Raw genomic sequence first — 19,090 nt, 5'->3', positions numbered from 1 at the left:
CAACAAATCCCATCCCCACCCCCATCCCAATCCCAACACAATTAATGATCCAATCCCAACCCAACCCAAATCCAAGGATCCCATCCAAATCCAAGGATCCAACCCCAATCCAATTACTGGATTCAAGTCCAATCCATGGATCCCATCCAAATCCATGGATCCAACCCCAATCCAATTAATGGATCCAACCCCAATCCAATTAATGGATCCAACCCCAATCCAATTAATGGATCCAACCCCAATCCCTGGATCCCACCCAAATCCATGGATCCAACTCCAATCCCTGGATCCCATCCAAATCCAAGGATCCAACCCCAATCCAATTAATGGATCCAACTCCAATCCATGGATCCCATCCAAATCCATGGATCCAACCCCAATCCAATTAATGGATCCAACCTCAATCCATGGATCCCATCCAAACCCAAGGATCCAACCCAACGAAAGGATCCAATCCCAACCCACGGATCCCGATCCCATTCCTACCTTTTTCTGCTCCCTCCCCGAGTGCCCTTTTTTCTTCAACTTCGGCGCCATTTCTGCCAAAAAAAAAAAGGGGAAAAGAAAAATAATTAATTTGGGAACGGCTCCGGACGAACCCGACGGCACCGATCGGGAACGGGGCGGGAATTCCCCAGGGACTGATTGGAATTCCTCAGGGATGGAGCTGGATTGCCCAGGGGTTTCTGGGATTGGGGATTTTGCCGCCAAAAAAACGGAGGGAAAATTGTTGGAAAAAGACGCAACGGCCAAGAAAATCCACGGATTCTACAGGATCAGAGATCCTGGGAATGTCGCTGCTCCAGAGGGAGAAACTCGGCAAATTCCATCGTTGGATCCCAGCTGGAATCCCAGCGTTCCCAGAAGGAGATTCCAAGGATTTCAACCCAAGGATGATCCCAAATTCCATCGCCGGCGGTTGGATCCCAGTTGGAATCGAGAGGTCCAAAATGAAATTCCAAGGATTTCAACCCAAGATGATCCCAAATTCCATGGCTGGTGTTGGATCCCAGTTGGAATCGTCAGGTCCAGGAGGAGATTCCAAGGATTTTAACCCAAGGATGACCCCAAATTCCATCGCCGGTCGTTGGATCCCAGTTGGAATCGAGAGGTCCAAAATGAAATTCCAAGGATTTCAACCCAAGATGATCCCAAATTCCATGGCTGGTGTTGGATCCCAGATGGAATCGTGAGGTCCAGAAGGAGATTCCAAGGATTTTAACCCAAGGATGACCCCAAATTCCATCACCGGTCGTTGGATCCCAGTTGGAATCGCATTCCCGGAAGGATCATCCTGGATTTTGGAGATCCCAACCCAAGGATGATCCTCACCTTCATCACCAACTGTAGATCCAAGCTGGAATCACGATGTCCAGAAGAAAATCCCAAGAATTTTAACCCAAAGATGATCCCAAATCCCATCTCTGGTTGTTGGTTCCAGTCGGAATCGCATTCCCAGAAGGATCATCCTGGATTTTGAGATCCCAAGGATCTCCAAACCTTCATCCCCATGTTTTGCATCCCAGTTGGAATGGTGAGGTCCAGAAGGCTCATCCTGGATTTTGGAGATCCCAACCCAAGGATGATCCCAACTTTTATCACCAATTTTGGGTCCCAGTCGGAATCCCAAAGTTCCATGGAGATCACCTGGAGATCCCAACCCAGGGATGAGCCCAAACTCCATCACTGATTTTGGGTCCCAGTTGGAATTTTCTGGTCCAGAGGAGATTCCAAGGACTTCAACTCAAGGATGATCCCAAACTCCATCACCGATTTTGGGTCGCAGGTGGAATCGTGAGGTTCCATGGAGATCACCTGGAGATCCTGGAGATCCCAACCCAGGGATGATCCTGAACTCCATCATCAATTTTGGTTCCAAATTGGAATTGTGAGGTTCCATGGAGATCACCTGGAGATCCCAACCCAAGGATGATCCCAAAATCCATCACCGATTTTGGGTCCCAGTTGGAATTTTCTGGTCCAGAGGAGATTCCAAGGACTTCAACTCAAGGATGATCCCAAACTCCATCACCGATTTTGGGTCGCAGGTGGAATTGTGAGGTTCCATGGAGATCACCTGGAGATCCTGGAGATCCCAACCCAGGGATGATCCTGAACTCCATCATCAATTTTGGTTCCAAATTGGAATTGTGAGGTTCCATGGAGATCACCTGGAGATCCCAACTCAGGGATGATCCCAAACTCCATCACCGACTTTGGGTCCAAATTGGAATTTCCTGGTTCAGAAGAAGATTCTGGAGATCCCAACCCAGGGATGATCCTGAACTCCATCACCAATTTTGGGTCCCGGTTGGAATTTTCTGATCCAGAGGAGATTCCAGGGATCTCAACCCAAGGCTGATCCCAAACTCCATCAACAACTTTGGGTCCAAATTGGAATTTTCTGGTCCAGAGGAGATTCCAAAGATTTCAACCCAGGGATGATCCCAAACTCCATCACTGATTTTGGGTCCCAGCTGGAATTTTCTGGTCCACAAGAAGATTCCAGGGATCCCAACCCAAGGCTGATCCCAAACTTCCTTCCCGAGTCGGAGCCGCGTTCCCAGGTGGATCCTCCCGGATTTTGGAGATCCCAACCCAACCCATGGATGAACCTTCAACCCAAATCCACGGGGATAAAATCCAGGATTGATGGAAAAGTCAATTCCAGGTGATTTTGGGGCAGAAATGGCAAATTTTTGGGATTTTCCCCACGTTTTCCCCAAAATCCTGATTTTATTCCCACCCAAACGGCGAAACGCCGACGGACGGATCCGAATTTCCACATCCTGGGGTGAAATTCCATGAAAAAAGTGAATTTTTGGAGTCCTTTCCCAAGTTTTTGAGGGAGTGAGGAATTGGTGTTTCCAAGGCTGAGAAATCTTGGAAAAAGGAACATAAAAATCAACGGATTTGGGGAAAATATTTGGGGCAGATCAAAGTTTTCTGGGAGAAAAAAATCTGGATTTGGTGGTTTGGAGTGAAATTCATCCCAAAAAATGCCTTTTCCGGGTTTTTCTGCTTCCAACCACCACTTTTTTGGGAAAAATTAAGGTTGTGGGATTTGGGATGAGCCGAATTTTGGTGGATTTGATGGAAAATCAGGCAAAAATCAGGAAAAAACCTGATAAAAAATAGGATTTAAAGGATAAATCCAGGGAAGAATTCAACACCAATTCCTCAGATTTTCCCATTCCTAAGTCAGGTCTAAAAATTCCAACAAAAATTTATGGAAAAAATTCCAACAAAACCCCCAAAATTATGGAAAACTCCTTAAAATTGTTCTAAAAAATTCATTAAAATGTTCAAAAATTCCTAATTCTGGATTAATCCTGGAAAATTGCTGGGAATCGCCACCAGATGTGGCTCAATCCTGGGGTTTTTTTTTTTGGGGATTTTTTGGGATTTTTTTCTCTTTTTTTGGGGGAATTTTTTTGGATTTCTGCTCCCTCTCCATGCTTGACCCCCTCTGGAATTCAATCCCAAATATTTCCATGGAATTTTTCAACCCTGGAGCCACCAAACCAATCCCAGTTCTGGAGTTAAGCCCGGCTCAAGCTCGGATTTTGGGATGGGAACAAATCCCAAACCCACGGCGGGGACGGGCACGAGGAAAGGCGGGAATCGGGAAAATCTGGGATAATAACCAGGAAAATTTGGGATAAGAACCAGGAAAATTTGAGATAAAACCCAGGAAAATTTGGGATAATAACCAGGAAAAATCAGGATAAGAACCAGGAAAATTTGGGATGAAACCCAGGAAAAATTGGGATAAAAACAAGGAAAATTTGGGATGCAACCTAGGAAACATTGGGATAAAAACGAGGAAAATTTGGGATAATAACCAGGAAAATTTGGGATAAAACCCAGGAAAATTCGGGATAAAACCCAGGAAAAATTGGGATAATAACCAGGAAAAATCAGGATACTAACCAGGAAAATTCAGGATAAAAACCAGGAAATTTTGGGATAATAACCAAGAAAAATCAGGATTTTAGCCCGAGGGAGGCGCAGGGAGCGACGCCGGGGACTTGGAATTCCAAATTCCCTCAAAATCCAATTTTTCCCTCCAGATCCCAAATCCCCCAAAGGAATTTATCCCCCAAATCCAATTTTTCTGTGATTTAGCCCTAAAATCTCATTTCCCCTGTTTTTTTAAATCCATAAAATCCCATCCCCTCAATGATTTGAACTCTAAGATCCCATTTTCCCTATTTTTTAAGCCATAAAATCCTATTCCCAGAATTTTTTCTTCATAAAATTTCATTTTTTTCACAAAATCCCTTTCCCTCCATTTTTTCCTCCATAAAATCCCATCTGCTCCTTTTTTTTTTCTCCATAAAACCCCGGTTTTTCCATACAATCCATTTCCTCCACCTCTTTTCTCCATAAAATCCCATTTTTCCCCTCCCTAAAACCCCATCTGCTCCATTTTTTCCCATAAAATCCTATTTTTGTCCCCATAAAATCCCATTTTCCCCTATAAAATTTTATTTTTTCCCACAAAATCCCATTTTTTCCATAAAATCCCATTTTTTCCCCACAAAATCCCAGTTTTCCCCCATAAAATCCCATTTTTATCCACAAAATCCCATTTTCCCCCCCAAAAATTTCATTTTTCCCCACAAAAACTTATTTTTCCCATATAAAGTCCTGTATTTTCCCCCATAAAATCCCATTTTTATCCAGAAAATCCCATTTTTCCCCCACAAAATCCATTTTTTATCCATAAAATCCCATTTTTATCCACAAAATCCAAATTTTCCCCCATAAAATCCCATTTTCCCCCCACAAAATCCCACTTTCCCCCATAAAATTTTATTTTTTCCCACAAAATACCATTTCCCCCCCATGAAATCCAATTTTTCCCGTAAAATCCCATTTTCCCCCCACAAAATCCCATTTTTATCAATGAAATCCCATTTTTCCCCTATAAAATCCCAATTTTATCCCCAAAATCCTTTTTTTTCCCCCACAAAATCCCGTTTTTTCCGCATAAAATCCCATTTTTATCCAGAAAATCCCATTTTCCCTATAAAATCCCCTTTTCCCCCCCGAAAATCCCCCTTTTCCCCCACAAAATCCCATATTTTTCCTATAAAATCCCCTTTTCCCCCCACAAAATCCCATTTTTCTCCATAAAATCCCATTTTTATCCAGAAAATCCCATTTTTTCCCACAAAATCCCATTTTTAACCATAAAATCCCATTTTTCCCCTATAAAATCCAATTCTTATACCCAAAATCCTATTTTTTCCCCCACAAAATCCAATTTTTATCCATAAAATCCCATTTTTCCCCTATAAAATCCCATTTTTCCCCAATAAAATCCCATTTTCCCCATATAAAATCCCATTTTTCCCCAATAAAATCCCATTTTTCCCCTATAAAATCCCATTCTTATACCCAAAATCCTATTTTTTTCCCCCACAAAATCCGATTTTTATCCATAAAATCCCATTTTTCCCCAATAAAATCCCATTTTCCCCATATAAAATCCCATTTTTCCCCAATAAAATCCCATTTTCCCCCACAAAATCCCATTTTTAACCATAAAATCCCATTTTCCCCATATAAAATCCCATTTTTCCCCAATAAAATCCCATTTTTCCCCATATAAAACCCCATTTCCCCCCAAAATCCCATTTCCCCCCAACCCCTCATCCCCTCCACCTCCACCCCCGCCCGACCCTCCCCTCCCCTCCCGCGGCGCTCGCTCCGGGACGGAAAAAAAATTCCACAAAAATCCAAAAAAATTCAGGAATGCATCGGGGGGGGTTGGGGTTGGGGAGGTCGGGGCTCCCCCAAAGACGAGCGGACGGCGAAGGCAGCGATGAAATCGAGTTTATTTCGGCAGAGCGGGGGCGGGGCTAACCTGAGTCCGACTCGTCGCTGTCCGAGGAGCTCGACTCGCTGCTCGACTCCGACTCGGACGAGGAGAAGCCCTTGAGCTTGGAGGAGCCGGCCAGGACGTCGAGCTTCTCTGCGGGAACAACGGGAGCGTCAGCGCCGGCGGAGAGGGAGGAGGCGCGCGGCTGGGAGCGGCTGAGCTCAACTGGGCAGGCTGAGCTCAACTGGGTCATCCTAAACCCAACTGCATCATCCTAAACCCAACTGGGTCATCCTAAACCCAACTGGGGCAGGCTGAGCTCAACTGGGGCAGGCTAAACCCAACTGGGTCATCCTAAACCCAACTGGGGCAGGCTGAGCTCAACTGGGTCATCCTAAACCCAACTGCATCATCCTAAACCCAACTGGGTCATCCTAAACCCAACTGCATCATCCTAAACCCAACTGGGTCATCCTAAACCCAACTGCATCATCCTAAACCCAACTGGGGCAGGCTGAGCTCAACTGGGGCAGCCTAAACCCAACTGGGGCAGGCTGAGCTCAACTGGGGCAAGCTGAGCTCAACTGGGACAGGTTGAGCTCAACTGGGGCAGGCTGAGCTCAATTGGGGCAGGCTGAGCTCAACTGGGGCAGCCTAAACCCAACTGGGGCAGGTTGAGCTCAACTGGGGCAGGCTGAGCTCAACTGGGGCAGGCTGAGCTCAACTGGGGGGGTTGAGCTCAATTGGGGCAGGCTGAGCTCAACTGGGGCAGGCTGAGCTCAACTGGGGCAGGCTGAGCTCAACTGGGGCAGGCTGAGCTCAACTGGGGCAGGTTGAGCTCAACTGGGGCAGCCTGAGCTCAACTGGGGCAGGCTGAGCTCAATTGGGGCAGGCTGAGCTCAACTGGGGGGGTTGAGCTCAACTGGGGCAGGCTGAGCTCAACTGGGGCAGCCTGAACCCAACTGGGTCATCCTAAACGCAACTGGGTCATCCTAAACCCAACTGGGTCATCCTAAACCCAACTGCATCATCCTAAACCCAACTGGGTCATCCTAAACCCAACTGCATCATCCTAAACCCAACTGGGTCATCCTAAACCCAACTGGGTCATCCTAAACCCAACTGGGGCAGGCTGAGCTCAACTGGGGCAGCCTGAACCCAACTGGGTCATCCTAAACCCAACTGGGGCAGCCTGAACCCAACTGGGTCATCCTAAACCCAACTGGGGCAGCCTGAACCCAACTGGGTCATCCTAAACCCAACTGGGGCAGCCTGAACCCAACTGGGTCATCCTAAACCCAACTGGGGCAGGCTGAGCTCAACTGGGTCATCCTAAACCCAACTGGGTCATCCTGAAACCAATTGGGGCAGCCTGAACTCAACAGGTTGGTTCTAAACTCAACTGGTTGGTTCTATACCCAACTGGGATGGGCTGAAGTCAACTGGGGCAGGCTGAGTTCAACTGGGTCATCCTAAACCCAACTGGGGCATCCTGAACTCAACTGGGGCAGCCTGAACTCAGCTGGGTGATCCTAAACCCAACTGGGTGATCCTAAACCCAACTGGTTGACCCCAACTGGTTGATCCTAAACCCAACTGCTTGACCCCAACTGGTTGATGCTAAACCGAACTGGTTGATCCCAACTGGTTGATCCTAAACCCAGCTCGTTGATCCCAGCTGGTTGATCCTAAACCCAGCTGGTTGATCCCAACTGGCTGATCCTAAACCCAACTGGTTGATCCCAATGATTGATCCTAAACCCAGCTGGTTCATCCCAACTGGCTGATCCTAAACCCAACTGGTTGATCCCAACTGGCTGATCCCAACTGGTTGATCCCAAGTGGTTGATCCTAAACCCAGCTGTTTCATCCCAACCGGTTGATCCTAAGCCCAACTGGTTGACCCCAACTGCTTCGTTGCAAACATCCACTCAATAATTTAAAATATTAAAACTTCAAAATAAAATCTTCAATTATTCCAACTAAACCATCCCTGCAGCGGCCGCCATTTTGAATCCCACCCGCCGCCATCTTGGCGAAACCAAATCCGCCTCCAAAACCTCCCCAAAAACCCAACCCTGGGGATTAACCCCACCAGAAAATTGGGCCGAAAACCCCCAATTTTGGGTGGCTCTGGACGTACCTGGGGGTTTCCTCTTCTTGCGCAGGCAGGAGGTGACGTAGCGCTCCAGCTCGCGCAGCGTCGACGGCTTCAGCGTCTCGAAGTCGATCTCGATCTCGTCGGGGTTGGAGTTCTTGAGCGAGGGCTCGCGGGATTGGATGATGTGCACGACCCTGCCCAGCTTCTCCCCGGGCAGTTTGTTGATGTCCAGGCTCAGCTGGCGTTTCTCCTCGTACGACATGGGCTTGCACTTCTCCTCCTCCTCCGACTCGTAGGCGGGCGCGGCTTTGCTGGGCTTCACCGGCGCCGGCTCCTTCTTGCTGCTCACGGCAACAAAATGTGGTGGTTTAGGCCTAAACCCAGCCTAAACGTGGTCTAAACCCAGCCTAAACCTGGCCTAAACCAGCCCTAACCCACAGGACCTGGAGGGCTTCACTGTCACTGGCTCCTTCTTGCTGCTCGTGGCAACAAAATGCGGTGGTTTAGGCCTAAACCCAGCCTAAACGTGGTCTAAACCCAACCTAAACCAGCCCTAACACACAGGACCTGGAGGGCTGCACCAGTGCCAGCTCCTCCTTGCTGCTCACGGCAAAAAAACGTAGCGGTTTAGGCCTAAACCCAGCCTAAACGTGGTCTAAACCCAGCCTAAACCAGCCCTCACCCACAGGACCTGGAGGGCTTCACCGGCGCCGGCTCCTTCTTGCTGCTCACGGCAACAAAATGTGGTGGTTTAGGCCTAAACCCAGCATAAATGTGGTCTAAACCTGGCCTAAACCAGCCCTCACCCACAGGACCTGGAGGGCTTCACCGGCGCCGGCTCCTTCTTGCTGCTCACAGCAACAGAATGTGGTGGTTTAGGCCTAAACCCAGCCTAAACGTGGTCTAAACCCAACCTAAGCGAGCTCTCACCCACAGGACCTGGAGGACTTCACCGGCACCGGCTCCTTCTTGCTGCTCATGGCAACAAAAAGTGGTGGTTTAGGCCTAAACCCAGCCTAAACGTGGTCTAAACCCAGCCTAAACGTGGTCTAAACCAGCCCTAACCCACAAGACCTGGAGGACTTCACTGCCACCATCTCCTTCTTGCTGCTCATGGCAACAAAATGTGGTGGTTTAGGCCTAAACCCAGCCTAAACCCAACCTAGACCAGCCCTAACCCACAGGACCTGGAGGGCTTCACTGCCACCGGCTCCTTGTTGCTGCTCACGGTAACAAAATGTGGTGGTTTAGGCCTAAACCCAGCCTAAACGTGGTCTAAACCCAACCTAAGCTAGCCCTAACCCACAGGACCTGGAGGACTTCACCGGCACCGGCTCCTTCTTGCTGCTCATGGCAACAAAAAGTGGTGGTTTAGGCCTAAACCCAGCCTAAACGTGGTCTAAACCAGCCCTAACCCACAGGACCTGGAGGGCTTCACCAGCGCCGGCTCCTTCTTGCTGCTCGCGGCAACAAAATGTGGTGGTTTAGGCCTAAACCCAGCCTAAATGTGGTCTAAACCCAAACCTAAGCTAGCCCTAACCCACAGGACCTGGAGGGCTTCACTGTCACCGGCTCCTTCTTGCTGCTCACGGCAACAAAACGTGGTGGTTTAGGCCTAAACCCAGCCTAAATGTGGTCTAAACCCGGCCTAAACCGGCCCTCACCCACAGCACCTGGAGGGCTTCACCAGTGTCAGCTCCTTCTTGCTGCTCGCAGCAACAGAATGTGGTGGTTTAGGCCTAAACCCAGCCTAAACGTGGTCTAAACCAGCCCTAACCCACATGACCTGGAGGGCTTCACTGCCACCAGTTCCTTCTCGGTGTGTGAGTGACCAAAAAATGGGGTTTTAGACTTAATTCCAGCCTAAACCCAACCTAAGCCAGCCCTAACCCACAGGACCTGGAGGACTTCACTGCCACCGGCTCCTTCTTGGTGCGTGCGTGACCAAAAAATGGGGTTTTATACTTAAAACTGACCTAAATTCAGCCTAAACCCAGCCTAAGCCACAGAAACTGCAGAACTTCACCACTGGCTCCTTCTTGCTGTTCTGACAACCAAAAAATGGAATTTTGGACCTACACCTACCCTAAAGTCAACCTAAACCCAGTCTAAACCCAGCCCTAACCCACAGGACCTCGACAGCTTCACCACTGGCTGCTTCTTGCTGCTCACAGGATCAAAAAATGGTGTTTTAGATCTAGACCTGGCCTAAACCCACCCTAAACCTGGCCCTAAGCCACAGGAGCTGGAGGAGATTTAGTTTCTATCCTAAAAACAAGTGGCTTTGTTGGTTGTGGCTTTGAAGTGAAGCTCAGGTGGGAGCTGAGCTTAAAATGTGTGGTGATCCCAAGGTGAGCTCAAAATGGTCTAGACTGAGCTCCACCTGCTCCTGGACACCCAAAACTGAGCTCAAAGTGGTTTTGGACACCCAAAGCTGAGCTCAAGCCCTTCAGAAACCCAAAGCTGAGCTTAATTTGCTCCTGCACACCCAAAACTGAGCTCAAGCTGTTCAGAAACCCAAAGCTGAGCCTACTTTGCTCCTAGACAGCCAAAACTCAGCTTAACTTGCTCCTGCACCCCCAAAACTGAGCTCAAGCTGTTCAAAAACCCAAAGCTGAGCTTAACTTGCTCCTAGACAGCCAAAACTGAGCTCAGGACAGTTTTAGACACCCAAAGCTGAGCTTAACTTGCTCCTAGACAGCCAAAACTGAGCTCAGGCCGGTTTTAGACACCCAAAGCTGAGCTTAACTTGCTCCTAGACAGCCAAAACTGAGCTCAGGCCGGTTTTAGACACCCAAAGCTGAGCTTAACTTGCTCCTAGACAGCCAAAACCGAGCTCAGGCCGGTTTTAGACACCCAAAGCTGAGCTTAACTTGCTCCTGCCCACCCAAAGCCCAGCTCCACCTGCCCAGCCATGTGTCCCCAAGACCACAGAGAAGAACCAGCCCCAAACCCTGAGCTGAGCTCAGGGCCGGGCTCAACCCCACCCACCACAGCTGGGGCCACGAGGTCCCTCATTAACGAACCTGGCGGTAATTACCTTAATTAGCACTGGGGGATCCCCAAACTGCCCCAGGGAATTGTGGGAAGGGCCCACCTGGAGGCGCTGCTGTTGCTGTTGCTCTTCTTGGCCTTCTTGGGCGGCGGCTCCTTGGCCTTGCTCTTCTTGGCCTCCTCCAGCTCCTCCTTCTTTTTGTGCTTCTCCTTCTTCTTCTCCTTCTTGTCCTTCTCCTTCTTCTTTGGTTTGTTCTGCTGGGGCTGGGACAGCGCCGCCAGCTGCTCGTGCACGGCCTTGAGCTGCGGAACGGGCGAGACGGGGCTTGGGAGGTTCTCCAGGAGGTCAGGAGGCACCTGGGGCTGAGCCCGACCTGCTTGAGCAGGGTCCAGCCACGCCCTGGTCACCTCCAAGGTCAGTGATTGTCACCTGGGATTGACCGACCTCACCTGGAGAGCTCCAAGGTCATCAAACCAAAGCCATGCCCTGGTCACCTCCGAGATCACTGATTGTCACCTGGGATTGACCAACCCCACCTGGAGAGCTCCAAGGTCATTGACTGCGACCTGGGGTTGACCAACCCCACCTGGAGAGCTCCAAGGTCATTAAACCCAACTCATGACTGTCCCCACCTGGTCACTGTCACCTCCAATGGCTCCATGGTCACCTCCAAGGTCATCGAATGTGACCTGGGATTGACCAACCCCACCTGGAGAGCTCCAAGGTCATCGACTGTCACCTGGGATTGACCAACCCCACCTGGAGAGCTCCAAGGTCACCAAACCCAACCCATGGCCCCACCTGGTCACTGAGTGTCACCTCCAATGGCTCCATGGACATCTCCAAGGTCATCAAACCCACCTGGGGCTGAGCCCAACCTGCTCGAGCAGGGTCCAGCCACGCCTTGGTCACCTCTGAGGTCACTGATTGTCACCTGGGATTGACCAACCCATGCCCTGGTCACCTCTGAGGTCATTGAATGTCACCTGGGATTGACCGACCCCACCTGGAGACCGCCAAGGTCACCAAACCCAACCCATGGCCCCACCTGGTCACTGAGTGTCACCTCCAATGGTTCCATGGTCACCTCCAAGGTCATCAAACCCACCTGGGGCTGAGCCCAACCTGCTCGAGCAGGGTCCAGCCACGCCCTGGTCACCTCCAAGGTCAGTGATTGTCACCTGGGATTGACCAACCCACGCCCTGGTCACCTCTGAGGTCATTGAATGTCACCTGGGATTGACCAACCCACGCCCTGGTCACCTCTGAGGTCATTGAATGTCACCTGGGATTGACCGACCCCACCTGGAGAGCTCCAAGGTCATTGATTGTGACCTGGGATTGACCAACCCCACCTGGAGAGCTCCAAGGTCACTGATTGTCACCTGGGATTGACCAACCCCACCTGGAGAGCTCCAAGGTCACCAAACCCAACCCATGGCCCCGCCTGGTCACTGTCACCTCCAACCATTCCATGGACACCTTCAAGGTCATCAAACCCAACCCATGACTGACCCCACCTGGTCACTGTCACCTTCAACCATCCCATGGACACCTCCAAGGCCACCAAACCCAACCCATGGCCCCACCTGGTCATTGTCACCTCCAATGGTTCCATGGACACCTCCAATGTCACCAAACCCAACCCATGACTGACCCCACCTGGTCACTGTCACCTCCAATGGCTCCATGGACACCTCCAAGGTCATTGATTGTGACCTGGGATTGACCAACCCCACCTGGAGACCGCCAAGGTCACCAAACCCAACCCATGGCCCCACCTGGTCACTGAGTGTCATCTCCAACCATTCCATGGAGACCTCCAAGGTCATTAAACCCAACCCATGACTGACCTGACCTGGTCACTGTCACCTTCAACCATCCCATGGACACCTCCAAGGCCACCAAACCCAACTCATGACTGACCCCACCTGGTCACTGTCACCTCCAATGGCTCCATGGACACCTCCAAGGCCACCAAACCCAACCCATGACTGACCCCACCTGGTCACTGAGTTTTGGGCCAACCCAACATTTCCAGGCCAACAAACTCATTGATTTTAAGTCAAGGAACCCAAAGAATCTGGGCCAACAAAACAATTAATTTTGGGGTCAAACCCAACACTTTCCGGTCAACAAACTCAAGGATTTTGGGTCAAACCAAGATTTTGGGTCAACAAACCCAACAATTTGGGTCAACCCAACACAACTTCAGGATGACAAACCCAATAATTTCAGGTCTACAAACCCATCGATTTTGGGTTGGCAAACCCAACAATTCGGGTCAACAAACCCAATGATTTTGGGTCTACAAACCCAACTATTTTGGGTCAACAAACCCAACTATTTCAAGTCAACCCAACAACTTTGGGCCAACAAACCCAATGATTCCAGGTTGACAAACCGAAAGATTTCGGTTAATAAACCAAACTTGGGTTGACTTGATTTTGGGTCGACAAACCGAACGATTCCGAGTCTACAAACCCAACGATTTTGGGTCGACAAACCCAACAATTCAGGTCAACAAATCCAGCAATCCCAGGCTGACAAACCCAACAATTTTGGGTTGACAAACTCAACAATTTTGGTCAAAAAATCCAACAATTTAGGTCCAGAAACCTGATTTAGGTCAACAAACCCAACGATTTTAGGTCCACAGACCCAACAATTTTAGGTCAACAAACCAAATGATTTTAGGTCTACAAACCCAAAAATTTAGGTCAACAAACCCAACAATTTTAGGTCAACAAACCCAACAATTTTAGGTCAACAAACCCAACAGTTTTAGATCAACAAACCCAACAATTTTAGGTCTACAAACCCAACAGTTTTAGATCAACAAACCCAACAATTTTAGGTCTACAAACCCAAAAATTTAGGTCTACAAACCCAACAACTTTAGGTCGACAAACCCAACAATTTTAGGTCTACAAACCCAACAATTTTAGGTCTACAAACCCAACAATTTCAGGTCGACAAACCCAACAATTTAGGTCAACAAACCCAACAATTTTAGGTCTACAAACCCAACAATCTAGGTCAACAAACCCAACGATTTAGGTCAACAAACCCAACAATTTTAGGTCAACAAACCCAACAATTCCAGGCTGACAAACCCAATTATTTTGGGTCAGCAAACCCAACTATTTATGTCCACAAACCCAACGATTCTCGGTCAAACAACCCAAAAATTTTAAGTCAACAAACCCAACGATTCTGAGTCAAAAAAACCAACAATTTAGGTCCACAAACCCAACAACTTTAGGTCGACAAACCCAACAATTTTAAGTCGACAAACCCAACGATTTTAGGTCTACAAACCCAAAAATTTAGGCCAACAAACTCAACAATTTTAGGTCAACAAACCCAACAATTTTAGGTCAACAAACCCAACAATTTTAGGTCGACAAACCGAACATTCTTAGATCAACAAACCCAACAATTTTAGGTCGACAAACCCAACAACTTTAGGTCTACAAACCCAACAATTTTAGGTCGACAAACTCAACAATTTTAGGTCGACAAACCCAACAATTTAGGTCAACAAACTCAACAATTTTAGGTCGACAAACCCAACAATTTAGGTCAACAAACCCAACAATTTTAGGTCTACAAACCCAACAATTTAGGTCAACAAACCCAACTATTCCAACCTGACAAACCCAATGATTTCTGGTCAAAAAGTTCCACAATTTTGCTGTCTCTGGACCCGACCATCACGGGACATCCACGACCTCCAGCCGTGAGCCCAAGGCCACCCAACCCCGTCAGGACCCCTGGACCACCCCTCACCTGCTCCTGGAGCTCGGCCAAGCGCTGCGCCCGCTCCTCCTCGGAGTCGTCGGAGGAGCTGTCGCTGTCGGAGGAGCTGTCGCTGCTGCTGTCGCTGGACGAGGGCGGGGCCACCTTGGTGGGGGGCGGGACCACCACGGGGGACGAGGCGGGGATCGCCGGCTCCTCGGGCTCGTCCGGCATCTTGGCGAAGCGCATCTCGAACACGTCCTGCGGGCGCACGGAACCGCGGTGACGCCGGGCTCGGCGCCGCGGCGTCTCCTACGGTTTGGGAGGGGTCTACACCCCACCTGGATGTGGGGTGGGGGGAGGGACCCTGAAATTTGGGGAGTTTCTTGGAATTCTGACCCTGTCCTAGGTGGATTTGGGGGAAAATCGATGGGATTTAGTCCATTTCTCATTGAAAAGCTGCAACTTTCAGGTTCTTGAGATCTTCTTGGATGGCCTTCAGTGGATTTGATGATCTTGGAGGTTCCACCATGGATTCCCAGTGGAGAGCTCAACCATCTTCAAGATGGTTTTGGGGGAAAAAATCACAGGATTTCCCCAATTTCTCATTTAAAAGTTGCCTTTTCCAAGTTCTTGAGATCTTCTTGGATCATCTTTGGTTGACTCCAAAATTTCTGAGATCTTTTCCAACTCCAACCCCACCATGGATTCCCACTGGAAATCTCAACCACCTCCAAGATGGTTTTCAGGGAAAATTCACAGGATTTCCTCAATTTCTCATTTAAAAATTGCCTTTTCCAAGTTCTTGAGATCATCTTTGGTTGACTCCAAAATTTCTGAGATCTTTTCCAACCCCAATCCCACCATGGATTCCCACTGGAGATCTCAACCATCTCCAAGATGGTTTTGGGAAAGAAAATTTCTAGGATTTATTTATTTAAAAGTTGTATTTTGGGGAGTTTTGAGTTTTCCTGGATCTTCTTGGATCATCTTTGGTTGACTCCAAAATTTCTGAGATCTTTTCCAACGCCAATCTCTCCATCCATTCCAGAAGTTTCCACTCATTTTGATTTTCACTCATTTTCAAAGGGTTTCTCACTATTTTGAAGGATTTTCCCAAATTGATTAATTTTTTAAATTTTTTTTTTTTGCCAAATCAGAATTTTTTAATTATTCTCAATTTTTTTTTTTTCATAAATCTCGCTGGGGGAAAAAAAAGGGAATTTTCCCAGAATGCTGAGAATTCAAATTTCTTTCACTTCATCAACAAATCCCCCCCAATTTCCAAATTTTTTGGCAATTTTTTTTTTACTAAATCAGCATTTTAAAAAAATTCCAAATTTTTTGGTTTTGGTTTTTTTTTTGGCAAATCCTTCTGTGGAAAAAAAAAAAGGGAATTCTCCTGGAATGTTGGGAATTCTCCTGGCAGGTTGGGAATTCTGATTTCTTTGCCTTCCACAACAACAACAACAACAAAAAATCACCAATTTTTAGTTTGGGGTTTTTTTTTTTTGCTGAGTAAGCATTTTTGGACTATTCAGATTTCTTTTTCTTTTTTTTTTTTCTCCAAATCCTACTTGGAAAAAAAATATGGAATTTTCCTGGAATGTTGGGAATTCTGATTTCTTTGCCTTCCACAAAGAAATCACCAATTTTTAGTTTGGTGGTTTTTCTGTTTGGGTTTTTTTTTGCCGAGTCAGCATTTTTGGTTCAGTCTGAATTCGATTTTTGCAAATCCCGCTGAAGGAAAAAAAGAAACGGAATTTTTTCCTGGAAAGTTGGAAATTCTCCTGGAATGCTGAGAATTCCAAACTCTTTGATTTCCACAACAACAACAACAACAACAAAAAAATCATTAATTTTTTTTTGCCTAGTCAGCATTTTTTTGACTATTCCGATTTTTTTGTTTTTTGTTTTTTTTTCCCCCAAATCCTACTTGGAAAAAGAAACGGAATTTTTTCCTGGAAAGTTGGAAATTCTCCTGGAATGCTGAGAATTCCGATCTCTTTAATTTCCACAACAACAACAACAACAAAAATCACTAATTTTTTTTTTTTGCCGAGTCAGCATTTTTTGGACTATTCCGATTTTTGTTTTTTTCCCCCAAATCCTACTTGGAAAAAAATATGGAATTTTCCTGGAAAACTGGGAATTCTGATTTCTTTGCCTTCCACAAAGAAATCACCAATTTTTAGTTTGGTGGTTTTTTTGTTTGGGTTTTTTTTTGCCGAGTCAGCATTTTTGGTTCAGTCTGAATTCGATTTTTGCAAATCCCGCTGAAGGAAAAAAAGAAACGGAATTTTTTCCTGAAAAGTTGGGAATTCTCCTGGAATGCTGAGAATTCCAAACTCTTTGATTTCCACAACAACAACAACAACAACAACAAAATCATTAATTTTTTTTTTGCCGAGTCAGCATTTTTTGGACTATTCCGATTTTTTTTTTCCCCAAATCCTACTTGGAAAAAGAAACGGAATTTTTTCCTGGAAAGTTGGGAATTCTCCTGGAATGCTGAGAATTCCGATCTCTTTGATTTCCACAACAACAACAACAACAACAAAAATCACTTTTTTTTTTTTTTTTGCCGACTCAGCATTTTTTGGACTATTCCGATTTTTTTTTTTTTCTTTTTTTTTTTTCCCAAATCCTACTTGGAAAAAAAAATGGAATTTTTTCCTGGAAAGTTGGAAATTCTCCTGGAGTGCTGGGAATTCCGATCTCTTTGATTTCCACAACAACAACAACAACAAAAATCACTAATTTTTTTTTTTGCCGAGTCAGCATTTTTTGGAATATTCCGATTTTTTTTTTTTTTTTCACCCCAAATCCTACTTGGAAAAAAATATGGAATTTTTTCCTGGAAAGTTGGGAATGCCTCACCTGCAGCTTACGGGCCATGGCCACCACCTCGTGGTCGGCGGGGTTGTACTTGTAGCAGTTGGAGAACATCAGCCGAACGTCGGCCGCGAACTCCTGAGCGTCGCGGTACTCCCGACCCTCCAGCTTGGACTGAAACGGGGAAAAAAACACCAAAAATGGGAAATTCCGCTGGAATTCCAGCAGAATTCAGCAGCTGGGACGGGCAGCGGGGTCGTGGGCTGTAAAAATGACAATTTTTGGGTTTGTTTTGGTTTAAAAAATCCTTTTTTTTAAACTTTTTTTTTGGTCTGTGAAAATGATTTATTTTTTATTAAAAGCCCCTTTTTTTTGGTAGAGAAAAAGAACTATTTTTTGTAAAAAAAAAAAATAATTCCTACTCTCCTATTAAAAAATTAATTTTAGTGCTTTTAGGAGTTCTCCTGGAAAAATTTGGGGCTAATTTTCCTCCTGAACATCAAAAAGAAAAACCAAACATCCCCAAATCTAAAACCCCAGTTGAAACGTGCCAAAAATCCCAGATCTTTTTCCCAAAATCCAGGGGTTTTCCCCCCAAATCCCATTTTATTCTCCTAAAACCCCATTTTTTCCTCTTTCATCCCCCCAAAACCCCATTTTGCCCCCAGAAATTCACTTTTTCTTCCCTAAAATCTTATTTTTTCCCCCCAAACCCCATTTAATTCCCTTAAAATCACATTATTCACCTCTTTCATCCCCTTCAACCCGTTTTTTTGCCCCAAGACCCGACTGAATTCCCCTAAAATCCATTTTTCGCCCCAAACCGCCCTTTCATCCCCCCAAACCCCCCCTTTTTCCCCATTTTTCCCCATTTCCCCCCATTTTCTCCCCATTTCCCCCATGTTTTCCCCATTTCCCCTTCCTTTTTTGCCATTCCCCCCCAATTTTTCCCCATTTCCCCCCATTATTTTTCCCCATTTTTCCCCATTAGTTTTTCCCCATTTCCCCCCCATTTTCTCCCCATCTCCCCCATTATTTTTTCCCCATTTCCCCCCATCTCCTCCATTACTTTCCTCCCATTTTTCTCCATTCCCCCCATTCTTTTTTCCCCATTCCCCCCATTATTTTCCCCCCATTTTCCCCATTTTTTCCCCATTTTCCCCCATTCCCCCCATTCTTTTTTCCCCATTCCCCCCATTATTTTTCCCCCATTTCCCCCATTATTTTTTCCCCATTCCCCCCATTATTTTTCCCCCATTCCCCCCATTATTTTTTCCCCATTTCCCCCATTATTTTTTCCCCATTTTCCCCCCATTTTTTCCCCTTTTCCCCCATTTCACAATTTTCTCCCATTTTTTTCCTATTTCCCCCCATTATTTTTCCCCATTCCCCCATTATTTTTCCCCATTTCCCCCCCATATTTTTCCTCATCTCCCCCATTATTTTTCCCCCATTATTTTTCCCCCATTCCCCCCATTATTTTTCCCCATTTCCCTCCCATTTAACCCTCTTTTTTCCCCATTTTTCCCCATTCCCCCCATTATTTTTCCCTATTCCCCCCATTATTTTTCCCTATTCCCCCCATTAT

At 46.8% G+C, this 19,090-nt stretch overlaps 1 protein-coding gene across 1 annotated transcript in view; it reads right to left on the bottom strand.

Moving 5' to 3' along the window:
* The window catches only part of BRD4 (bromodomain containing 4), a 64,766-nt gene that overhangs the window by 20,613 nt on the left and 25,063 nt on the right, over positions 1 to 19,090 (bottom strand). Inside the window, 6 exon segments of the mRNA XM_084223960.1 lie at positions 487 to 539; positions 5,876 to 5,983; positions 7,974 to 8,272; positions 11,029 to 11,228; positions 14,719 to 14,928; positions 17,548 to 17,676. Of these exon segments, the coding sequence (XP_084080086.1) occupies positions 487 to 539; positions 5,876 to 5,983; positions 7,974 to 8,272; positions 11,029 to 11,228; positions 14,719 to 14,928; positions 17,548 to 17,676 (999 nt within the window).

This window comes from Fringilla coelebs (assembly GCF_963513975.1).
Source record: "Fringilla coelebs genome assembly, chromosome: 32".
Taxonomy (NCBI): Eukaryota; Metazoa; Chordata; class Aves; order Passeriformes; family Fringillidae; genus Fringilla; species Fringilla coelebs.
This window is presented reverse-complemented; position numbering and strand designations above follow the sequence as displayed.